This window comes from Aspergillus tanneri (genome assembly GCF_003426965.1).
Source record: "Aspergillus tanneri strain NIH1004 chromosome Unknown AapTan_4_pilon_pilon_pilon, whole genome shotgun sequence".
Classification (NCBI taxonomy): domain Eukaryota; kingdom Fungi; phylum Ascomycota; class Eurotiomycetes; order Eurotiales; family Aspergillaceae; genus Aspergillus; species Aspergillus tanneri.
The window spans coordinates 3634760-3659929 of NW_022984631.1; the positions used below are offsets into that span (position 1 = coordinate 3634760).

At 46.4% G+C, this 25170-nt stretch overlaps 7 protein-coding genes across 7 annotated transcripts; 6 read left to right on the forward strand and 1 right to left on the reverse strand.

Moving 5' to 3' along the window:
* Nucleotides 1-2004: 2004 nt before the first annotated feature.
* ATNIH1004_006375 (uncharacterized protein) lies at nt 2005-2927 on the reverse strand (the record flags this gene model as incomplete). The annotated part of the gene is made up of 2 exons (XM_033571010.1): nt 2005-2483; nt 2522-2927. The coding sequence occupies 2 exons, from the start codon at nt 2925-2927 to the stop codon at nt 2005-2007; spliced, it is 885 nt and encodes a 294-aa protein (XP_033427042.1).
* Nucleotides 2928-4103: 1176 nt separating this feature from the next.
* ATNIH1004_006376 (uncharacterized protein) lies at nt 4104-6121 on the forward strand (the record flags this gene model as incomplete). Its single annotated transcript, XM_033571011.1, has 3 exons — nt 4104-5081; nt 5151-5692; nt 5761-6121. The coding sequence occupies 3 exons, from the start codon at nt 4104-4106 to the stop codon at nt 6119-6121; spliced, it is 1881 nt and encodes a 626-aa protein (XP_033427043.1).
* Nucleotides 6122-9234: 3113 nt separating this feature from the next.
* ATNIH1004_006377 (uncharacterized protein) lies at nt 9235-11375 on the forward strand (the record flags this gene model as incomplete). Its single annotated transcript, XM_033571012.1, has 5 exons — nt 9235-9404; nt 9455-9783; nt 9839-10180; nt 10267-10901; nt 10953-11375. The coding sequence occupies 5 exons, from the start codon at nt 9235-9237 to the stop codon at nt 11373-11375; spliced, it is 1899 nt and encodes a 632-aa protein (XP_033427044.1).
* A 2448-nt stretch (nt 11376-13823) lies between these two features.
* Nucleotides 13824-16682, forward strand: NIK1_3 (histidine kinase osmosensor; the record flags this gene model as incomplete). Its single annotated transcript, XM_033571013.1, has 1 exon — nt 13824-16682. One exon carries the CDS (start codon nt 13824-13826, stop codon nt 16680-16682), a length of 2859 nt encoding a protein of 952 aa, XP_033427045.1.
* A 3502-nt stretch (nt 16683-20184) lies between these two features.
* On the forward strand, nt 20185-22015 carry ATNIH1004_006379 (uncharacterized protein; the record flags this gene model as incomplete). The annotated part of the gene is made up of 3 exons (XM_033571014.1): nt 20185-21160; nt 21735-21856; nt 21911-22015. The coding sequence occupies 3 exons, from the start codon at nt 20185-20187 to the stop codon at nt 22013-22015; spliced, it is 1203 nt and encodes a 400-aa protein (XP_033427046.1).
* Nucleotides 22016-22113: 98 nt separating this feature from the next.
* ATNIH1004_006380 (uncharacterized protein) lies at nt 22114-22439 on the forward strand (the record flags this gene model as incomplete). The annotated part of the gene is made up of 2 exons (XM_033571015.1): nt 22114-22223; nt 22310-22439. 2 exons carry the CDS (start codon nt 22114-22116, stop codon nt 22437-22439), a joined length of 240 nt encoding a protein of 79 aa, XP_033427047.1.
* A 1135-nt stretch (nt 22440-23574) lies between these two features.
* ATNIH1004_006381 (putative oxidoreductase, 2OG-Fe(II) oxygenase family) lies at nt 23575-24830 on the forward strand (the record flags this gene model as incomplete). The annotated part of the gene is made up of 3 exons (XM_033571016.1): nt 23575-23671; nt 23729-23830; nt 23914-24830. 3 exons carry the CDS (start codon nt 23575-23577, stop codon nt 24828-24830), a joined length of 1116 nt encoding a protein of 371 aa, XP_033427048.1.
* Nucleotides 24831-25170: the final 340 nt, after the last annotated feature.

Consider the following 25170-nt stretch of genomic DNA (forward strand, 5'->3'; position numbering starts at 1 on the left):
AGTCTATAACCTATTTTTGGAATATCTGATGTTAAGGAATTGGTTGGAAAGGTCTGGGAAATATTCCCACTCCCGTTCAAGCACAAATCAAATATTGGGTCAAAACCCAGAACAGCCAGCCAATTGCCAAGGCAATTTGCAGCTTTGTGGAGAAAATCGTTAGCTTGCTGCCGGTTCCCGGCTTTCTTGTGAATGGGATAGTGGGAATTCTTGTTCCTCAGCTTGTTTCCTTAATCATCGGTGCAATTGATGATTTGCCCGACTGAAATGCTTTGTGCGGATGCCGGGCTCCTGCTACTGGTCCTGGTAATAATGTTCCGATGTTGTTTTAGCCTGTCAACAAATAGGGGGATCCTGCAGAATCTGATTGTCGCGTCTGTGAGTAATGGCTTCCTATAATAGGCTTACAAGATGACGACTCATGCACCCTAACTTGTAAATATGCATGAATAATGCCTTTGCATAAAGTATTGCGTCACTGAGTGACGAGTGGGCTAGAATAGGTAAGATACAGACGAGGAAACATGGCCAATTTTTCTTCAAATATCGTCCTTGCAGGGCACGTCGTGGTTGTCAAAGGCCGGATTTGTTGCATCTAGCATATAATTGAAAATGCTTGTTCATTAGTCTTGCATACATTTTGGATGTTTTGCACGCCAGTCCGCCCCATTTAGCTAGCTCTAAACACTGGATAATACTGCATGAGCGTGTGCACTGTTTAATATGCAGAAAAGGTGACACTTGAGCGATATATGCTGCGCTGGTCTATGTAGATATATTACTTATGGTTAGAAGACTCTGTTCTCCAGTAAGAAAATTGAGAAGAGTGCAACAATCTATGTTTTTTTTTTGCAGCCGTTGGACTGTTAACTAGTTGCCCTTCTACGTATTCTATATTTCAATGTTCTCAGGCTTTCTGCCACAGGGGATATTGTGCCTAACAACTGAATATTACCAACCGTAAAACAATCGATTTGGGTCAGCTATAGAAGAGAAAGATGAACAAATCTCTTTACATGAAATTTTCGGCCATAGCGTTTTCGCAAGCCGCCGCTATCAGTCTCATAAATTACCACAAACTAGTAAGCCCCTGAGGCTGTCAAGCTCTTCATCGCCCAATCGGCCGCCCTAGAATAGACAAGTCAGTAACTCCGTAGAGCCTGAGGATACCTAATCAAGCGTTCCATTGCCAGCCGATCACCTTCAATATGTTGTTTATGGCAATGCGTCATCCAAAACTCTGTTCGGTTAATAGCTTCCTGTAAGGTTTCTCTATGTTTTAGGGTTAAGTGTCTAACAAGTCCACGACGTTAGCGAGAAATGATCTTAAAAATTCCACCGGATTCTCTTTCTTCCTCGTCCATGTTGAAAGGTCAAATTACAGTCTGTGCTGTTACATCTGGTTCAGCGGCAGTTACGTTTACCAGAGGCTGTCTCGCCAGTGGGAGTTCATGCATGCCTAATAGACGGCGATTCGGAAACCACGTTTCGCCGTCACATCGTGATTAATCAATCCTGTTTGACCCCCCCCTTTTCAGTAGATTCCGATCTATCCTGACAGTATGCCCAGAGTTAGGCAAATCCATGTAAGGTTTGGTGGCATCCGCACAGCTATCGTCTCTTGCATCTGTTGCCATAGGTGCGCTATCATCACATTTTCAACTCGAATTTTCATTGGGGCTTTTTTCGGTCTACATCGCTGGCTTTTATATACAATGCCTGAGGTAGCAAAAGGTATAAAATGAACAGATGAGTCCATTTACAAGATTTGATGTCGAAGTCAGACTCATCATCCTTAGGATCTACTCCACAGTTAAGGTCATGGTTAGAAACGGTTGTAGGGTCCATCCACATCTAGGAGACCCTGTGAAGCAGCTTAGCAGTCCGTAATCGGAGGCCGATCTATGCTAATATACATGACTGGGCTCGTAGAGAGCCCATTCTGCTGCAGCCGAGACGCTGAATTCCGAAAGACGATAGATATAATGCAAGTGTCTCGCTTGTTTACTCCACTTGGTCCTCATCAGACGTATCATCCCATACCGTCTCTGGGTCCGGGTGGGGCTTTTTGTCCAGGAATCCCCTCAGCACCATATCCTTAAATTCGTTATAATACGAATCCCAGATGCTGATACACCCATTAAGTCCTTCAGAAAATGGCTGACACCACCTCCCGATGGGTTCACCGTAGAGATCATCCAGCATCTGTTCCAGCCATGGCAACAGGTCTAGATGTACTTGCTCGAAGGCCACCCCGGGGTCCTGCATAGCGAGAAAGATGGGTGCCGGGATACGCACTACATCCCCCACGATTAGATCGCGAACAACCCACAGGTCTTTGAGCTTCATCTGGCGGATACGCTGTTGTCTTTTCTCGGGATTGCTGAGGAGGACCAAGCTCCATAGCTGATATAGTCCCCGAATGAAACGGGGGCGTTCAGAGCGCGATAGACAGGGACGGTGTTGTGGAAATGGAGGGAGCTCTACAGGGGCGGTTAGCCGACAAAGAAAGGTAGTGTACCTAGGGGAGCAGAATGTAGCAAAAGATCCGTGCCTTGAACGCGCTCTCTGTGGTGCTTGTTAAAGTCCTCCGCCGATCGCTCCAGTATCGCGGCATTCTGGATCAACCGGAGAACGTGTGGGAAGGATAAATTCGCGGCATTTGGATGCGGACCCCCTTGGTCCGCCAGCAGTATGCGTGCATGTCGACGACAGGGGACTGTCCTGGGGGCGATTTGTTGATAGATGGAATAAGCATTCTCGGTCCATACTCGGTGAAATCGTCGCCCGGTCGCGGCGAACCAGGCTACATCTGAGAACGAGGGAAGGGCAGTGAAAATCGACACAATAACCTCAGTCGGAAGACATTCTAAGGGGCTGCCGGACATCATATTGGGAACTTTCAGTGTCATCCTTCTATGTAGCATTGTGAGCGCACGACGGAAGTAGAACGGGACTATCGGAGGCACTTTAAAGGCCGGTGGCACGTGGGGGCTGCTTGGCCGACCACTCCTTAGCGCCTTGGACTGTCCGTCCCTGTCCGTCCTCCCGGTCCACACGTCGGACTTCGTTTCGCCCAGCAGCTGCCAACATGCTTGTCCTCCCCACTTATCATCCCGTTCATCCAGGAGGGAGTTGAGGGCATATTACATAGGACCGACATCTACACGGGTACAACCTCGCCCCCGACGCTGCTTTCCAATGTTTCCATGTCTCATCGGAATCAGGGGGCCCGGGTGTTGCCGGTGGGCGGACGATTGAAGCGTCCGATATCAGAGGATTGTGGACCTGCAACCACCGTTGGTTCTCACACGGCTAGGAACAAGAGTGTTCCGCTTCCGACATGGAATATGTGCATGTCAGAACAAGACAATTGCGTGGCAAAATCGTCGGTTTCTACAGATGTAGCCGGTCAGGACACTCTGGATCATCCTCGTCCAAACACGCAGATATGGTTTTCAAGGCGTGTCAGATCATACAGTGCAACCTCGCCAAGCCGATATGCCTTCTTGGGATGAATTCTCTCCCATATAAATTTACTTCGCTTTTCTAAGTAACCCCGACCCCTGATATATCGGATAGCAAATCGTCTAAATGAAAAGCTCATCCTAGCGTAAAATTACTATGTAAACCAATTAGAGAGTAGTATGTAAATTACAATCATGTGCCATATATCAAATACTACAGAATAAAATACAAGGCCTCCTAATATTGCTTTAAAAGGAGGATACTAAGCATTATGATTGGCTAAATTACCTACAGATTGCTGACCAAAAAATTTCTTGCGATACTTTATGTACGGATGTCTTCATATCAACTAAGCGTGGCCGCACTGTATATGTCATAGTGGTTGCATATAGTGCTAACTATTGGTGACACCGCCCCCAACGCATTTCACCGGTCAGTCCCGCGTCCGCTCAAATGTAGACAGGCCTAGATGAGCTAGAGAGGATGGCGTAAAGAGCCTACATATAATGGCCGTGGTGGCCTGCTCTTGAGGGCTGTCAATTCAACCATCTTTCCTTTGTTACTCATTCTCTGTCACTCTTTTGTCACTATTATTTTGTCACTCCTTCAGGCCTGTCACTCATTATTTTGCTACAATGCAGCTTACGCGCCTGGTGACGAACCAGGTGGCACTATGCCTGCTCTGTCTCTTCTTTCTGTCGGCGTTTAAGCCCACTTCCGCACTCCCGGGGGTCTTGAAAGGCATTGGCGGCGACGCTTCCTCTAGCAGCCATAAAAAAGGCCATGGAATCGGAGGTCTCTTCGGACACGGTAACTCCAATAATGGAAAGCCCGCAAAGAAGCCGCCTGGTCAGGGCCCCAATGATGGAAAGCCTCCTGGAAAGCCGCCTGGCCAGGGCCCCAGCGATGGAAAACCTCCTGGAAAGCCGCCTGGTCAGGGCCCCAATGATGGAAAGCCTCCTGGAAAGCCGCCTGGCCAGGGCCCCAATGACGGAAAACCTCCTGGAAAGCCGCCTGGCCAGGACCCCAATGATGGCAAGCCTCCTAACAAGCCCCCTGGCCCGCATAGCACCAATGATGGCAAGTCCCCCAGCAAGCCGACTGTCTCGCATACAACCAATGACGGCGGGCCACCCCAGGCAGCCGCAACCGGGAACCCCAGCCCTAACCCGGCTTGCAAGAAGCCTGGCAATAAGACACACCGCAACTCTCCTCGTGGATCCAAGGACAATTCTTCTCCTGTATCTGAATGCAGCGACGACGACGACCCGTTCAGCGACTCTAATGATATTGATCCCTTCTCCGATAACCACGCGGTTGAGGACATCAACGAGGTTAATGACGGCCCAACTCTAGACAAGAAGCCAGGAATAGGTGTAGAGTTTGAGTCCGGTCAGCTATCGTTTATCAACAAAGAGTGTAATGCAAAGGACACCTTCTCCCTTAAGGGAAAAGACGTTAACGGCCGAGTGGGTGATAGCTGGTCTCTAACTGTCGATACCACCAGCAGCAAGAAGGGTCATCTCCAGGGAGAGTATATCCTTAATGGGAAGAAGCTCAAAATTGGTACTGAAACAGCTCACAAGGCCGCGAAAGCCGCGGCCGATGATTTTGTATGTTCCCCCATGGTTCTCCATCTGCGGCATACCTAGTAAATTGCTGATACTGCCATCGCTGAACAGCTCGTAAAGTGGAAACCCTTCAACGGGATGAAGGAGAAGGAGGTCCCGAGCATTACTATCGTTGGCGCTCCAAATGCAGAATGCAGCGCTTGGAACCTGTCACAACCGAGGACCGAGGCTATGTTTCCCTTAATTGAGTGGCAGTACCAAGTGACCGTCCCAATGCCACTAGGGGCAATCCACAATGTGTTTGAGAAGGCCCACCTCGGACAGGACACTCCCATATTGGCAAGAGGACGCCATCCCTCAAAAAGTCGAATGATCTGGGTAAACAAGAACTTTTTCCAGGCCTCTCCCGAGGGCAACACGGGCGAGTCCATAAGCCACGAAGCAATGGCCTTTTTCTCGATGATTCTCTCGTACGCCAAGAACGTTCGGCAACGCAAGGGTCCAGATTATAGCCCTAAGATGCTATCACCAATCATGCCGCGCACAGACTTCGCCAACATATACCAAGACGTTAAGCCTGCCATCAAGGGGAACCTCTATAAACTAGTCTCAGTGCTTGCCTGCTACAAGAATGGCGATGATGATAAAGTCGAGTGAGTTTCTCCAATTACCGGTTGTCCCAGACTTCAGTCTAGTGGAAACTAACAGAGTGGTTGAATAGGCTCGACAGTATACTGTGTGATGGTGACGTTGAGAACCCCAAGCCCAAGGTTGATATTGATAACTTGACCTTCGAATTCCAGGGAGAGCACCCAGAGACTAAGAAGACATCGGCAAAAGTTAAACTTCAGGATTGGATGGACCAGCTAGAGAAAGGCAAGGATATCCTGGCCGAAGCGGACAGGCTTATTGATGGACAGGTGGGAGGACTGAACTCGGCTCGTGAGGAAGTCTTTGGTGATAGCAAGCGCTTGGTGCCCCTCTTCGAATTCCGGGATATCGGGTCTGTCAAGGCCAGTCAGTTTGAGAAGACTGTCAAAGATGTCGAGCAGGCTGTCATTGATTACCACAAGGCATTCTAGGGCAGGCAATATTGCTTAGGATTGTTTGCCACGCATGATTCTTCGCGTGTACATTTGAAATATTTCTCGCAACCATGAATGTTCTATAGAACTCTCCATAAAGTACTCAATAATAAAAGATCTACAGCTCTCCAATTGCCCTCTCTTAAGCTCGCGTGATAGGTTGAAACAACTGGTCAAGAGCCTCGTGCAGAAGCGAAATTTTGTCGATGGGTCGATAAGCTACCAAATATATATATATAATATTACTTATGCAGGGCAAAAAATATAATAAAAAATAAAAATTAGTATTAATGTTGCCTGGTAAGAACCTGTTTAATTATTTAGGAGTCCCAACTAACCCAACACTGCTTCGAGAAATCTGGCAACCAGCTGTCCGGGGAAAGTTGTTATAGCCAAGCTCAGGATCTTTAACTATTCCACTGGACTAAAAGACCACAATAGGGATCAGATATTCCTGAGCACCTTATATAGTGGCGCACTGTAATGTTAGGTGACGCACCCACACCTAACAAAAGTAAAAGCCTCTGGATCTGAAACGAACTTCTAGTCGAATATTCTGCAACTAGACTCTTTGCATATAATTTGTAAAAGGAGCAAAACGCCTTGCTATCTAACGACTAGATATACACAAAGAGGGATCGCTGGGAGGAAGAAAGTAAAAGTGGAATCTTTCCTTTTACTGGGATCCTCATCCTTTTCTTCTTCATTTTCTTCCTCCCCCCTCCTCTTACCCCTTTCTCCTTCTTCGATTAAAAAGACTTAGGACAGTGCAGATAGGCTATAGAAGGCTCCTCTATAACACTCACCTAGACTGAGGGTTGCCGGAAATTACATTGTAGTATTATAGTAGGGGCTAGGGAAATCCTTTGGATTCGCTAGCTACCAGGCGTGAGTACTAGTAAGTCAAATAATGGCCTTTAATATCAGGGAAAATTGAGATAAGGCCAATCTTTAGGATCCGCGTATAAGATGCCTCCCATCTACTTAATCACTTTACATCGTTCTTCCATGTTATATGCATTATGCGTCAACCCATCGCCTTTCTCGGCTGCTACCTCGACGGTGTGTGTAAAACCCACACACCACCCCCGGCTGGCCAGCTGACTCGGAGGTATTCATCCGAGAGCTTGGGCCCTCTATCTCTCTTATAAAGAGATCCATTCCAATTTCATTTTTCCACAAGGTAGCCCCAAGCTGACGCAGTGTTCGGGGTAAGAAAGTTAGAAACATGGCATTTAAAAAAAGGGGGAGTGGGAGGAGGCTAAACTAACCCCGGTCACAATGTGCATTCTTTTCAGCCCGTGAACCTACTTGTAACTTAGATGGATTGAATCGGTCAAAACCAAGAAATTCAAGCTCCACCCCAAGGCGACTGCATACAGGGCATAAAAACCACCCTTGGACGGCCACCCATAAAACGTGACCCCCGATCATAAGAAGAAACACGAGCTGTTCGGTCAGGCTTGGAGGGAACACAATCAACCTCGCTGGCTGGTGGTCGTTGTGGTCGTCCCTCCACTGAATTGGTTGTGCTCGGTTGGGAGACAAGGAACCGGCTCCACGCCATGAAGGTAACGGCGGCAACCAGGGATGGTAGTAGGGCCGCGAGGACGACCCGCATTATCTCCGGTGAGAGAAAAAGAAAAGTTAAGGATTCCAAAAAGGATAAGCAAAATAGGTGACGAATGTTGGGCTGCTTGTCAGACATATTCAAATCTTTTTGGCTGGTTAAATTTCCCCTTCCGCTTCTCGATGCCTACTTTGCCCAAGTCTCCAGGCTGGAATCAAGATATGCCCGAGGACGAGGGGTCCGAGGAGTAATTGTTGTGAATTAAATTGGTAACTACAGCACAGTATTATGGTGGGAAGCCCAGGAACGATTCCGAAGAGGAAGGTCAACCCTCTCTGTCTTCCATCTCTGAGGCCTCGTTTAAATATAGGCAAGGTGCTAAGTATATGATAGATGCATTATTTACAGGGTTTATACAGGCAGGCAAGCAAGTATTAGGGGCAGACCAAGTGGTAGTGTTGATACCAAGTAATACTACCGTGGGTAGTTGGTAGAGGCAGAGTAAAGATATTATTCCGAAGCGTATGGACGTACCTACACATATGTAGGCATATGGGTGTTTCTTGGGGAAAAGAAAAAGCGTTATGACATTATTAATCATCCTATAGTATGCTGCTTTCAGTCGGGCTAAACCCAAGGTATAATACAGTCATATATCGGATGGTGGCTACAGCCAACACTCTTGTGAAGTTCGGGGCTCAGGCCGGCAGGTACTTGGGTATAAAAAATGTGAGAACAGAGAGCATTAGAATAGATGGGCTGGTCTTTGCAGTCAACTTTCGCAACGCCGTTATCATGTCCAAACTTAATACTTGCAACACTTTAATTAGCTCTCTATCAATTCCGACCCTATATGCTATGGCAGCCACGTTGCTTGTATGGGACACAACGCAAGTCAAGATATAAGTCTTTTCCGAATAGGAAGCGAAGGTTTGCTGCGATTGCACCATAACGACTTGTTTCACATTTTAGAAAGACATATCTCACCTATTTTCTGCTCGCGATAGAGAAGATCACACTTCACTGTAGTCCTCGTTTTGAAATAGACTTGTAAGGGCAGTGGAATCTTGTTATTATCGGGAGTTTCTCGAGTGCGAGGACGATAGAGTATTGATATATATGAATATCTGCCAAGACCTAAGGGCAACTCGAGGAAGCGTGCGAATGTTAGAATACCGCCTTCTAATTCAGAGATATTTATTACCTGTCACAAGAATCGTTCCGGGAATGACTATTAGGGGAAAGGGGCATTGGATGCATAAAGAATACGGAGTATATATCCACTCTAGACGTCAACAAACTTCAGCTACAATACCTATAAAGTAACTCAAGACCTATACCACGCATTTCAAAAAGAGTGATGAGATACTGTAGCAATCGTTTTCATTTTTTCCTTAGTGAATAAAAAAACGGAAAGAATTTTCTTTTTTCAAATATTCACTGTCGAATGCCGGCACCTATCTCAACATGTAAGGGATTTCTGTTAGCACACACTCCCCTCTGGCATCTTCTTCCCTCCAAAAGGAGCTTGCTAGACAACATGGCCGGAAAAGCCAACAGCGGGACTGATCCCATCCTGCGAAAAGCGATCCGCGAAGAGATACGCAGCTGCCACCAACAATACAAGCCAATCAATCGGGAGGAGATCAAAGCAAGGTATCTGAAGAAGAATCCGGACCTCGTTAACTACATCAACAACATTGTCGATGGGTAAGCAAGCCTACGGATTCGGTTAATCTCATCGCTAACGAGGCTTTGAGCTACTCGGATCATCTCGAGTCGAAGTTGAAGACAGCGAACTCAGCTAAGAGCCCACTCCCAACTCAGCCTTCAAATGGACCATCACCAATTCCCACCCTCCAAAACCGTCCCAGTAACAATATACGGTTACGAGACATTTCAAAATCACTTGAATCTCATTATCAAACAGAGTCGTCTCGTACAGGATCTTCAGCCTCGTCTTCACAGCTCAATCCAGTCGCTGGTTACCGCGGCAGTAGTGGATCGGGCGAGGAATCGAGCAGTTTTGATGTGGTCGACTCGGCCAGTATCAGTGACAATGAGAATCTGGATAATGTTCTTTTGCAAGGTAGAACTTCCATCTGTATGCCCATTTACAATAGAACCTACACTAACCCGGATAGAATTCAAGGACGACCTCTATGGAAACTTTGACAAGAGAACTTCCCATGGCACTCCTGCAGTTCCTCCTCTGGAGGTTCAGAAGCACTTACTTGCCTCTAGTGAGAACAAGAACAACAGGATGAAGGACACTATACCCACTGAACATGCTGTTTTGGTCTCTCCTGCTCTTGAGAGCTGCGGATATTCCATGCCCCCCCAGTTTGCACTAGTCGGGAAGATCCCTCAAGCGGTGAACGCAATACCGGACCCAAGAATCATACTTAATACGAATATACCGTTCTCAGCTTTTGTCTGTGGCGTGCAAGGTAGCGGCAAGTCGCACACCACTTCTTGTATGATCGGTATGTTCCACATTCACATGCCGATGGATAAGCCTTAGTCTGATATACCACTTTAGAAAACTGTTCCATAAAAATGCCGGCATTAGGAAACCTCAGAAAATCGGTTTCAACTCTCGTCCTGCATTTTAACGAGTACAGTTCAACGGTCAGCTCCCAGCCCAGTGAAGCGGCTTTCCTTGCGAGTGTCATGCCTGAATACACGAAGCAGCAGCCGATTCCTCTGCGCGTTCTCGTCTCCCCAACTAACTTCCATAACCTTGCGAAGATGTACTCACAGATACCGAACGTCCAGGTTCAGGTTTTCAAGATCCAGCCTAGACATCTCAACATAAGTATGATGCTTTCGCTTATGTCCGTCTCTCAAAACGACGGCATGCCTTTGTACATGGCCCAAGTAACTCGAGTTCTTCGGGAGATGGCAATGGAGAGCGGCGGCCATTTTGATTACTCTGATTTCCGGAACCGTTTGAGTGCTCTCCGTCTCGATCGTGCTCAGACTCCGTTCCTGTACCAGAGACTGGACCTGCTTGATTCATATCTTGACCTAACCGGAAAAGTTACGGGTGATTATTTCGTTGACGGCGGTGTTACGATCCTAGACCTATCATGCCCGTTCGTTGACCAGAGCACAGCGTGTACTCTTTTCCGGATCGCTATTGACCTATTTCTCTATGCTCACCCCTCCCGTGGCAAGATGATCGTTGCCGACGAGGCACATAAGGTATCCCCTTTGACCTCACTGAAATGATTCTTCGGTAACCTCTATACATAGTACATGACAGATACCCCGGCCGCAAAAGAACTCACTGAGACCTTTCTGACCATAATCCGACAGCAACGACATTTGGGGGTTCGCACCATAATTTCCACTCAGGAGCCCACAATCTCACCTAAACTGATCGATCTCTGCTCAATAATCATTATCCACCGATTCACCAGTCCTGAATGGTACAAGACTCTTCAGAGACATGTCCCGATGGATAGTGGAAATACTAGAAGCAACGAAGAGGGTATTCCCAATGGCCTGTATCGGATTGCTAACCTACGCACTGGCGAGGCTATTGTGTTTGCTCCTTCGGCGCATCTCGTGGGTGAGGACGACGTAGTGATCGATACCAGACATCGCACGTTTAGGATGATGATGAGGAAGAGAGTTACATGGGATGGTGGGCGAACTATCGTCTGCATTCGCTAAGTCGTTACTTTAGATATCGCTATTCCGCTTCAACACTAGATTAATCATCGTCCGCTCAGTCATTCGTTGAAGTTATTTTTCACCATAATGCCGCCATATTTTGTCATCCCAATTTACCCCTATTCCTGATGTATTTAGTCTTGAATATTTGCTGAGATTAGAAGAATCAGATCTTCATCAATCAAGGTGGTTGAATACTAGTCAATATGTCGTCGAACGGCACGGTCAATAAATCTATTGTCCAGAACGATAGTATGCTTCGCAGCAATTTTTTGAACAATGTGCTTGAGAGCAACCAATACTGCACTTTGGTGCTTCTACTTGAAAACTCGTCTTAGAGCGTGATTGTACCCTTTTTAGGAGCGCCTTAGTTCTCCCATGCGTACCGATGGTACTTGGCTAGCAGCGGGCAGCTTCGGCAATCTGGGAGAGGGTAAGGTCATTGCTTAAGATCATGTCATGGATAAACTCCAGGGTCGATAGAGCTAGATTGGGAGTCATCTGTTTTGCAGGCTCCCCTTTGGTGTTAATCAAGGATCGTGACGAATCACTAGGATGCTGTGATTCCTGATATTTCCACAGAATGCATCTATTCCAAATCGTTAAAGTAGTCAGCGATATCCTGTGCTGTTGTTGTTTTGATTCAGCGGAAGATTGAATTATTATGTTCTCATCTGAAAGCGCAAGAACAGCTGTAGGAAGCCATAGACGTCTTCGGAGTATCGGACTTGCGCCATCTGTCGTCAAAGACTGAGCAAACACTCTTTGGAATTTAATAACCGTAGGTGTGGTGTTCCCCCCTTGTGTTAAATTTCTTGCGCAGCTCTAATTGTCGCCGGTCTTGGTCGTCGCGGGACTATCGAACCTGTGACCTTCGCCGCCAGAGCGACGCAGTTGGTATTACATGGCGACAGATTCCCTGATTTACAACTCATTGATAACTAGAAGATCTTCAATAATAGGTAGTAGTAGCATATCTTAATATCAATCACACTGCGCGATCCACGGCCAGTCTGCAGTCTTCAGAGATCGGAAGGAGTTTGTGGGATCACCTTTCCGAACTCCGTCCCTACCCGGTTACGCCAATAGTCAAAGAATTGTTCATTTTGTACTGCTCCCATGTCTGGACCATATGATGATGTGCTCTCGAATTAGACTTTTAAGTTTATATGAACCTGCAGTCATCCTACCAATAGTGTCTTAGCACTATAGTTGGAAGGAGCCTGCATACAGTTCAAGCCAAAAGGGTAATCACTCTCCAAATATCTACCAAGATATTCTTTAACCCGCACTTTCTTTCCACACTTTCATTGCTGTTCAGATAATTTTTCCAGAAAGCAATCGAATAAATGGGCATGAAAAAGTTACTTCCGCCGCACTACAAGGAATGATGAGGTCATGAATAGTTTAGACAATTGGAAGCGTTGTATGCCTCCTATGTTCTAGTACCGGCGATAAGAAGCCCCAGTGGCGAAATACGTTCATTCATTGTTTCCTTACAATTTAGCCTTTTCGAATCTACCTTAAAGAGACAATTCAACTTGGGGAGAGCCAGTCATATCGATCTCTTGGCAAGACTGTTAGAATCCCATGTCTTCGTTTCCGACGGTACAAACTTTCAATAACAACGTTTCTCACTGGTGGGTTTCAAGGGAGGAACAAATATAATCCCGACCGTTTTTATCCTCTGACGACTTCATTCCGTATAAATGCAGTATTACCTTGGTCGTGGAGTATATTCTAGGCTTTCTGTCTCGGACCACCACCCACATGCAGACCGCATGGCAGCAGAGGAATGAAACTCTCCGGATGAGAATGCTTAGATATTTAAAATCTAGTCTCTGGCTATTGGAAGTGCGTACTCTAGTTTATATACCAGCACCACCAATATTTATTAAAAACGCTACTGGCATATGAAATCCGTCTATTTACCTGCGTATTAACAGGACTGAGCCCAAAGCTTCGTTAATAATCTCTCAAATATTGTTCTTTTTCTTTCTACCAATTTTTTTCCCCCAACGCTACCTTAATCAGGGATCTTACCTATCTAGTTAAGGCGCTGTTAGATAGTTTTATTCTCGATAAGCAAGGATTTGCCGTTGCTAGTCATACATGCCCACAATGTCCGCTCCTGTTGATGGGACCGGGAGTCCTCCAGCGAAAAAAAGGCTTCAGTGGTAATGCAATTCACGAGAAACAAAAAGGTTATGCATTAATTCATCGAGCAGGCTAGAAAAAGACCAAAGCGATAACCAAACCAATAAGATTGCAGAAGACGAGCCTGCAAACTATGACACCTATTCCTGCGTAAAGCAAGCGCTGGACGAACAGAAAGAGGAAATCAGACTTCCACGAGAAGTGGTGTCTAGCCTATTCCGTGAGATACTCCATCGTCGTGCGGCTAGTAGACATCGAGATATCGAGGTCGAGCTCCAAAAGCATCAACAGATGAATACCGCATTCCAAAAGGCGCTGCAAGAAATCGCGCAGATTATTACCCAAGTCGCCAACGGAGATTTACGGACAAAGGTCCCCGTCAATCCATTGGAAACGGACTCCGATATTATCACGTTCAAGGTCACGATGAACACCATGCTCGACCAACTGCGAGTTTTCGCAAGTGAGGTATCAAGGGTGGCATGGGAAGTAGGAACTGAAGGTCTTCTTGGTGGCCAGGCCGAAGTGGCTGGAATGCACGGGGTATGGAAAGAGGTCACCGACAACGTCAACACGATGGCACTAAACTTGACGAACCAAGTTCGCGAAATCGCAACAGTTACGACGGCGGTAGCCCACGGGGACCTGCGTCAGAAAATCGAAAGGACGGCCAGGGGTGAAATATTCCAGCTGCAGGACACAATCAATACCATGGTAGACCAGCTGCGACAATTTGCCACGGAAGTGAGCCGTGTTGCGCGCGATGTGGGTATTGAAGGCGTTCTCGGCGGCCAGGCCCAGGTATTTGGCACTCAAGGGCTGTGGAATGAGCTGACAGCGAACGTCAACGCAATGGCCAACAACCTAACGACGCAGGTTCGTGATATAAAAACTGTCACCACCGCAGTTGCCAATGGAGACCTCACGCAGAAAGTACAAGCAGACTGTAAAGGGGAGATCATGGCTTTGAAGAATATTATCAACTCCATGGTGGACCAACTCCGACAGTTTGCCCAGGAGGTTACCAAAATTGCAAGGGAAGTCGGGACAGATGGTGCCCTAGGGGGACAGGCAACGGTCCATGGAGTTGAGGGCGTGTGGAAGGATCTCACAGAAAGTGTTAACAGAATGGCAATGAACCTGACGAACCAGGTTCGGGAGATTGCAGATGTAACCACGGCGGTTGCTCGGGGTGATCTTACCAAGCATATCACAGCAAACGTGAATGGGGAGATTCTAGGCCTCAAGGAAACTATCAACGGGATGGTGGACCAGTTGAACCAGTTTGCCTTCGAAGTTTGCAAAGTGGCTCGAGAAGTTGGTGTGGGCGGAACCCTTGGAGGCCAGGCAGTGGTTGCCAATGTGGAGGGGCAGTGGAAGGTGCTGACGGACAATGTTAACATGATGGCAGACAATCTAACATCACAAGTACGAGCCTTTGGGCAGATCACCAATGCGGCCACTGATGGTGACTTCAGCAAGTTAATTACTGTGAGCGCGTCGGGTGAAATGGACGAACTGAAGCAAAAGATCAATAAGATGATATCTAGCTTGCGTGACAGCCTCCAGCGCAACACCGCAGCTAAAGAGGCGGCAGAGTTTGCCAACCAGAGTAAATCGGAATTTCTGGCGAATATGAGCCATGAGATTCGGACGCCAATGAATGGGATCATTGGAATGACCCAACTAGCTCTGGATACGGATGATCTCGCACCCCCCACCAGAGAGATGTTGAATGTGGTCCATAACCTCGGGGATAGCCTGTTAGTAATTATTGATGATATCCTGGACATCTCAAAAATTGAAGCCAATCATTTGAAGATTGAGGCTGTTCCATTCAGTCTAGGGCAAACTATTTTCAAAGCGCTCAAAATTCTCGCGGTTGAAGCCAGCGAACGAGGCCTCCAGCTCACATACCGTATTAACAGCTCAGTTCCTGACTATATCGTTGGAGATGCCTTCCGTCTGAGGCAGATCATCCTCAACCTAATTGGGAATGCTATAAAATTTACCGAGGCTGGTGAGATCCAGCTCACGATTAGCGAGGGAAACCCTTCCGGCTCTCCATATACGTACATGCTGCAATTCTCCGTTTCAGACACCGGGATCGGGATCGATAGGAGTAAATTGGACGTGATTTTCGACAAGTTTCAGCAAGCAGATGGTTCCATGACGAGAAAATTTGGCGGTACTGGTCTTGGCTTATCTATCTCAAAGAAGCTGGTCAATTTAATGGGAGGGGATATTTGGGTCTCATCGGCCGTAGGCGTAGGGAGCACCTTCCACTTCACATGCGCCTTTTCGTCTCTGAATCCACCGATCACAGATATTCTAAATAAGCTTACGCCTTTTAACAGCTGTCGAGTCCTGTTCGTCGAAATCCCCAGCGGGAGCAACAATCAGGATTCGGAGGTAATCAAACAGGCCTTACTCAAGTTTGGTCTCCACATTGATACCGTGCATCTAACAGATGCTGCTTCGGTTCCTGGAGCCCTGATTTCGCACTTCCAAGATCCATGCTGGCAGTATGATGCCTTGCTGGTCCAATCGACAGAATGTATACCTCATTTCCGAGACTTTGATAAGTTCAAAGCTCTCCCCGTCGTTCTGGTTTGCCCCGTGCTGTCGGTGTGTATGAACTCCGCATTAGATTTGGGTATCACATCATACGTGACGACGCCCTGTCGCCCAGTTGATCTCGTTAACGGTATACTTCCTGCTCTCGAGAGCCGACCTTCACGCAATAAATCGGAGCAAACACGTCCCTTAGTCATCTTACTTGCTGAAGACAATGAGGTCAATCAAAGAGTCGCCCGCAAGGTATTGGAAAAGTACCACCATAATGTCACTGTTGTAGGAAATGGACAGGAAGCCCTAGACGAGGTGCGACGCAAACAATACGATGTTGTTTTGATGGACGTTCAAATGCCTGTCATGGGTGGATTTGAGTCGACAGTCAGAATTCGGGAGTATGAGAGAGTCCATAATCTTCCACACACCCCTATCATCGCCCTCACCGCTCATGCAATGTTCGGTGATCGAGAAAAATGCATCACATCTGGAATGGATGACTACCTTCCAAAGCCGCTTAATCAGAGTCAAATGATGGAAATGGTTCACAAATATGGTGCTCGAGATGGCTTCTGTTGAAGCGCAGTGGGAATCCGGTGGGCAACCCCAACCAAGCTTAAGAAGCCGCGCTACAATATCAGTTGATCCTGGTTGTGAAGCGTGACTCCCCCTTACGTGAAGTTGATTATGTAGGACGATCCGTCGTCTAAAAGGAAAAGATAATATTTAGAATTATTTCACTTAGTATGTGCTTTACTTCTCTGACAGATGAAAGCAGTTTATATATACTCTAAGTAAAAATAACCACTGCGTTCCAATTCTTAAAACCCAGTCGGTTTGCAAAAATGTTGAAAACTAGGACCATAAAAAAAGCAAGACAAGAAGAAAAGGAGGCAGATAATGGTAAAGTAGAATCGTTAAGAAATCGATCCATGGGTCGCTTCATATTATAACTCTGGATCGTACATCTCCTGATCTAAGGGCACCGATTTTGGACAGGTTTCAGGGTCGTTGCCCTCCCAAAGGCTCCCCTTCCATAGCCATTAAGTACTTGACATGGCAGACTGCACATCGCTTGCCAGATTTGTGCTGTTCTTACTTCCATCCAGCATCAGTTCCTTTATCTTTTGCTTCTCTTCCGCTAAATCATTTAAATTTGTAATCAGATTCAAACATGCACCGAAAGTTAAGTCATGCCTGCACTAAAAATTTGCAATCCTGTTTTTGCTTGTGCGCTGGTAGGTGCAGGGCCTTCTAATAGCACCTGGTTGTGTTCGTCTTTCATTCGTAACTCTAGTAGATGGTCTTTTTTTTTTTTGGGGGTTCTAAGAGCACAATTGCGTTCAGTAAAAGTGGAGCTCCCCTTCCGGCATTAATCAAGGATCGTGATGCTTGGGTTGTACGTAAACTGCAGTAGCCTCACAGGAGGTTCGTGTTTGGATTATGTATATTAAAGATATAGGGGATGTACTTGACACACATACATAAAGATTATTGGCGAAGTGTTAATCACTACTTTTCATGTATATGTGGTCTGCACTTTAACCATGCGCTCGCAGAGCCCGCTTATGGCAAAATTAAAGCATTTTTTCCTTAACCGACCTGTTAAACCTATCAGATCCACTGTAGATACATACTCGCTTAAGCTGTGTATGCAACAGGATTCTGCACCATCTATCTGACGTGCATGACCCTCTTCGCTGTTTTGTTACCATACTCTAGTGGGCAGGAAAAACCATAGCTTAATATTTCCTCGCAAATTACAAGTCATGTAACGCTACCCCTACAAGCACCCTATAGAGATTAGTTTTAGATACCAGCAGGCATTCTGAGGTATAACTAAGTGTATCATAAGAAGGCTCAATATATCTAGCCCATTACGTTAAGGTTCTCTCAGCAGATCAATACACATGGTGGCCATTAACTATCAGTGGCCGTTAGGGTAGGGCAAGCATTGAAATGTGCGATTAATTGGAAAGCGTCATTAAGGACGTTTCTCACTCATAAAATATACACAGGTCGCATTGGAATATAAATATGCTCCGAGAAAACTTCGCGCATCAATCATATGATCATTTGTTACTGTGATGTATCTGGAACAGTTATAGCTCTCACATGTGCTATGCAGCATGTTTTTGTGTTCTGCAAATGTGTAGTAAGTGAAAGCCGATATCTGGTTTAGTGGTTTCCGCTTTGGCTTCCATTTCAAGTTTCCTGCATATCATCGATCTGTAAAATACATGTGTTCATTTTTGGCCCCCAAGATGCAAATCATGGTTCATGCATATGAACATATATTTGTGTCTCCCTTATCGGAACCAAAAGCAACCACCGTTTTCTACCCTGGCCTAGAATCTACCAAGTTCCACAAATGCGCTACTTTACCTTTTCCCAGAAAAGATCAAAGAGTGAGACCAGCGCACTATTTTTGTGATTAAGTGTAAACTGTAACGACTTTGGTAGTTGTTGCTACCCAGTTAGGAGGCTGTTCTGTGGTTTGTGAAAAATAAATGGAATTCTTATCGGCTTGGTTGAAAAATGGCTCGAATGCTCCCCTGGGTTGATGGCAAAATGTGAAGGCATATAGTATTAACATGTCTTAAGAGAGTTGCAGGCGAGAAACCAGACAGGGTCAGTGTTATTTAACTGATACAGAACTTTATAACTTTAATTTCCAATCCTACTAACTGGGAAGCTTGGCTTTTCGTGCGTTGTATTAAAATAAAAAAACTTATTTAACAAGCGGAAAAGGACAGTATCACCAGCAGGAACATTATATGTTTATAGAATCGATTACAATATACTTGGAACATGTGTTTGCAGAAGGGGTGGCGGTTAGAACAGGGCCGGAAACCAGATATTACTACTTATTGTAATTGCCCCACATGTGGAACTTGATATCGGTTCCAGAACCCATGAGGGGCTTGTTAAACTAGGTACTATTGGTTGATGGTTGATTTGGGGCGCAGTCCGGACAACCAGTGACTTGGACATGTAAAATATATAGAAGTTATAGTTAATCTTACAGTACTTGGTTTTTCTCCTTCTAGGAGACAAGCAGTTATTTCAACATCAATGCAAGCAGTATAAACCTATTGTTGTTAAAATTATATATACATAGTATACAGCACAGCTCGGTGGTCGAGTATGCAACAAAATCTCGTATTAAAAATAAAATTATTAAAGATAAAAGAAGTAAAGCAAATGTTCAGGTACTGTAATCTCACAAATATTCTTGTCTCACTATAGAATAACAATGACCTGTTTTCATCCACCTAGGATATAGAGCACAGTTAACATTTGCTATTCTAAAATATTGCTATTCGGGCGCCCGAATAGCACGTTCATACCGGATACATCGAAAGCAGGCTGGTTTATGAAGGCTTATAGGGCACGATGTGTTGTTAAATACAAGAAGTAGGAGGAGGAAGAAAAGGAACTTTTTGGGAACGACCAAAGACATAATTCATAGGTCGCTGTGAGATGCAGTATGGAGGGTGCTTGACATTTATATTTGTATAAGATAGAGCATGAATAGGCATTTGATGCCCTCTTACGCACAATTTTCACTCATACGTAGCTCTCAAAGTTGGGCCATTCCCAGGGTTTCTCTCCATCATCCCTAAGCTGTGTCCCGGAACACATTTCCGGCGTACCTCGATCTTATGACAACTCGGGCCCCCCAACTCCAGAATTTTTCCTCCATCTTTAATCAATACCTTCATCCTTCCCCTTAAAGAACATGCTTGTCGATACTGTTTCCCCTGTGCAAGCGCTCGTATCGGCCGCTCGATAAGTTCGTGGTTTCCTGATTACCACTTGCCTCGCAAACAACCACTCGCCATCAAAATATTCGTCATCTCTCCCATACCTCGTCTTCGGTTCAACCTGTGCTTTATCGAACCGCACCTTTTTTGGCCTTCGGCATCCTTCAAATCATTCTCAACTTCGGACTGCATAATCCCCTACTATCATTCTGCCATCCATTCCACTAGCAATGGCATCTCCAAGTGATGAAGGGTAACACACTTGCCATGCTTGTCCCTGCCCTCCTTCCCGATTTGCTGGCTGGATAGCTAACATGCTTGCTTCCAAACAAAGCGTTTTCCTCCACCAGTCAAATGGTGATAAGATCGACGATGATTATCGACTACAACGTGTCTTAGGCTATATTGATAGCATCAGTTTCGTTTCCTGGCCCGACACGGAAGTCGCGACGCCGTTATCTTGTCCGTCGCTCTCGCAATTGTCGGACATGGACGCATCGGTATGCTCCACAGCAACCTCCACGAAATCCAAGAATCTTAGTTACTTGGATGGTGCGGCATACAAAAGCGCACTTGATTCTAGAAACGTGGCTGTTGGCCCTGTGATCCCTACATCATACAATCAACCCGAGTTTCTGAACGAAATGGCCGCCAGTGTATCCATTCCCAAAGAACTCGAATCCTCTCTGGGTCATGCGATGGCCGTCAGGGATTCTGCTCCCAATGAAACAACGTACTATCTCGTTATGCCTTTTTTCATAACCGAATGGCTCGTCGAAATGTCACAGTTGAGATTTGCCTTATCTATCCAATGGAAAACTGGGCCGCTTGAGAGTCTGGGGGAGGAAACACGACCACTCAGTATGCCTAAACCGGATCTTACGATTGGGTTCAACTGGAGGTCGCTGTTCGAAGGTCAATGTCACCCTCCACAGTCAGCAAGGCCCCAGTACGCGTTCCCTATTCCTGGCGATTTCGAAACCGCATTGCCATTCTTTGCTCTTGAGGCAAAATCGGATAGTTCAGAGCAGGCACGTATTCAGAATCTCCACACTGCAGCTCTAATGCTCAGGACTTTGCGTCTATTCTTCCAAAAGTCCCACGGAAGTACGCACGAGTTTGACGCCAAAGTACGCGTTCTTACGGCCACCATGACTCGCAACCATGTAAATGTCTATGGACATTGGACGCAGTGTGACTCGACAAACTCGACGTTCTGGTATGAGCACTTCCTAATGTCCTCCTGGACCCTCTCGGGAAGCAAAGAAGACTTCTACAGAGTGCGGAAAGGTTTGGAGGCGTTCTGTAACTGGATCGCGGAAGACAACCGTGCATGGATTATCCCTAGCCTAGAAAAGATGCGCATTGCTTCTTAATGTGAGATAGACTATCTTTATTGTGGGTGTCTAGATTGTAACCCAATATACGCCCGGAGAAGGCACATATTTCTCTTTCAGCGATTCTCACGTAGACTGGAGCCAGAATTGAAATCGAGAATAACCCCTTCAGCCCCCCAAAACATGTCACAACTGCATGCCTTCTTCTTCTTCTTCTTCTACTTTATTTTTCCGTACGTGCCCGGGTATTGCGGTCCTCCATCTGGCTATACCAGTGTTTATTTTTCTTTTTGAAATAAATCGCCATTGGGTGCTAATATACTTGCCTTCCTCGTGGATTTGTAATATGGACCCTCCCAGGAACCACTAAACCTCTAACCCACTACTCTCTGAAGTTGCAATAACCAACAATACTGGATGATCAACATCCCCAGGAGGTGTTCTTGGCCAAATACATAATGATTAACTAGAGCGTAGAACGATCCGTGGATTAATGAGAATCTAGCAGAACCACGGTGGGGAGATAGACTTCAACGAGGTTAAGGATATCCCAGCTCAGGGCATTTCTTTGATTCAGTTAGCTCTGTTCACTGAACAGCACGAACCCGACGACACTAAATTCAGCCAGTTTGTTTATGAGCGCGATTTTGTGAGTAGCAGCAGCGTCATGACGCAACTGGCTAACCTGCTGATGATTGACTAGGTTCCTAGCATCGTGACCGGCAAACAGGAAGACGGCCCTCAGAAGCTCATCGCAGTTCAGCCGAAGGATTCAGAGGCCGTGAAGAAGTTCAACAGCACACAATAGAAGAACTCTCATTTTCGTTTTGCATGTGATGAGCTCGAACGCAAACCCTAAACAGAAGTATCTTCCATTCTCTTGGATCCAAAAAGAGACGTGTCAACATGAGGGCGAGAGTTTGTGGTGCCAAGCTCGTTATCGGTCTCGCCGTTCACCACGATTTGAACATCGTACACAAGGCTTTTCTCGAACTCCATGCCCACAGGTACTATGAGTTCGCGAACAACACTGTCAAGGAGCTGAGAAGCAATCGTCGAAAAAAGGGGATGAGCACGCTGACGACGCTCCCCTGCCAAACAGCTACGTCATTGTGCGGGTTGTGACCAACGGTGGCATTTGTATCGGTCTGACTTCGACGCTTGAATTCCTTGACGAGGAGGACCGACAACTGAATTCTACAACACCCGCAAAAAAGCGGCGGGACCCGTAATAGGGAATTGAAAGTGGCTCGCATAATAATGTCGCGGTGTTTCGGCCGATTCAAGGTATACTTGTGTATAGATTTTGGGTTTGAGCTTTGGTGTTTCGCTTTCCAACACCAGTCTTGTGTGCGGCCAACCAACCCGCCACCATGCCAGTAGAAACCCGACAGGAAGGTGTCAGATAAAACAGGTATACCATTACTATATGCAAGCTGAAACAGCGCTACTTGTTGTGGTATAGTGGTATAACCTATCTGACAGAAGGTTAACTAAGCAGGTTTGTGGTAGCACTTTTTTAGTTAGCTAAGTACTAAGGATATCTTAATCTACGTTTTTTATAAATCCCTAAGCCATGCAATAGCTATAACCAAGATAAGCCACTGTCCTAGTTTAAGAGACACCTATACGAATACTATAAACACCGATTGGTTCGCCCTTTTAAAAACGCGCTGGCGCAGTAGACCAGGGAAATTATACTATTCTAAACTAGTAACGGCAAATGGACTGCCAACCAAGGACTCGTTAAACCACCAAATGGAGGTGGTTGCGGTACCCCACTTCCTCAGGTAAATAAATATAATGGGGCAATGAGACCTCATTTTTTTGATACCTAGCAGGGCGACTGCGGCGCTAAGGATCGGTTCAGGGCCCTCCACTTCCCCGCTCTCACAAGGTGCACTTTGCAGCTGAGTTACGGAATCAAATATAGACTTAGGTCCATATCTCGCCTACAATAGCGTGGGCTACGAATGTACTATCTGGAAAGGTTTTTTGGTTCTAAGCCTGGGATGGGAAGGCCTTTGGACGAGTGGACGTTGATGTCCTAGCACAGGGCACGAATGACCCATCGCATGACGCATGTCTTAATTGAAATCAACAGTTGCAATGTATACTCCCCTCAGACGGCCCGAAGGAAATATGAACTGAGGGGGGGCAAAGTGCATGTTAAGTGCGTTATTACGTAGACCATGCATGGTTAGGGCTTGGACTGCCGAAGTTGGAAGCAAGGACTACTGCGGGGGGACCTACTTCTCCTGCTCCTGGTCGGTTCTGATCATGCCATAAACACCATTCACGAAGCCATCAGAGTCCTTTAAAATAGCCGGTCTTGTTTCCTTTCTGCGGTGCTGAATACTACACACCATGGCCACTCAAACTGAATCAGCGGTGAATGCACATCTGACTACCTCCAGCAGTCCATTAGAAAAGTACATCCATCCAGCAGAGTCAAAGAAAGACCGTGAGTCCATTAGTAATCTCAACGTGCAAGAAGGCCTAAGAAACTAGCCCACTATAGTCAAGTATACAGACCTAGTCACTATTGATCTGTCCGAATTCGATCGGCCGGGTGGCAAAGAGAAACTAGCAGCGCAGTTAAAAGACGCTGTGCATGAAGTTGGTATCGTAAATCCCCATCTACGTCAGAGTTATATTTTATTTGGAACTTATTACGGAGGGGAAGGAGGACACTGATACATACAGGATTCTTCTATGTGACCAACTTCGGCCTCACGCAAGAACAAATCGATCAACAATTTGCCATAGCAAAAGAATTCTTCTCTTTACCAGAGGAGAAAAGATGCAGTTTCCGCGCTCCCCTCGAGGAAGGCATCTACAATGGCTACCGGCCGCTGGGCTCCATTGAGATCCTTCCCGGGCTCCGTGACAACATCGAGTTCTACAACATCATGAAATTCCTCCCTCAGTACGACCGAACGCATCCTGAAGTGGTTCGACGCTACTCGGCCGAGATCGAGAAATTCCACCGCCACTGCCACGAGCAGATCACATATAAGCTTTTCCGACTGCTTGCCATCATCCTCGAGCTGCCGGAAGATGAGCTTATGAATGGCCATCTGTACGAGTCCAACTGTGATAGCGGTCTTCGCTACATGATGTACCGCGCACGCTCGCGCGAGGAAAACGAAAAATACAAACATCTGTATTCCCGCGGCCACACGGACAATGGCACGATCACATTCGTGTTTCAGCAGCCCGTTGCGGCACTGCAGGTGAAGAAACACGAAGATGCAGATTGGGAGTACCTTCGGATTCCACCAGGGGTACTAGCCGTGAATATTGCAGATATAATGACCATGCTGTCGAATGGGTGGTTGAAGAGTGGCGTGCATCGGGTGATTGTACCCCCAGAGGATCAGCAGCATTATGATCGCATTGGATTGTTGTACTTTGTGAGGCCAAGCGATCGCTTGAAGCTGAAAAGTGTCGATAGCCCTTTGCTCCGGAGGGAAGGGTATCATAAAGAGAATGTGGATTTTGATATCCCTGCGCTGGAGTGGACGAGGGCTCGAATTCGGAGAAACTGGACAAGGTCTCCTACTGATGTGAACGGGGATGTCAGTTTGGGAGGATTCAAGGCGAAGCTATTCTACGAGTGATCCAGTTTTGGCAACTAGGCTATGTAGACGCGATTATTCTCCTTACATTTTTTGTTCGAGGAGCTGGGATACTTGCTCCACGAGAGTTCCGGAGTATCATACAATTCTAGTCTCCATGCTGAGCAAGCACAGCAAGAAAAGAATGCTATATCACGGTCAGTCTGTACTTGGCAATGGAGTAATATATATGTATGGGACTTGCCACTTGCCTAGATAGACGCTCTGCGCGCCGATACAGCGGGGAAGTACGTATAATGCCATCCAGTTTCGCATTGACACGTAACATCAGCTTCCTGCGAAGTGAATCTGAAACCCCGCAGCACGGCCCGCTCTCAAGTGT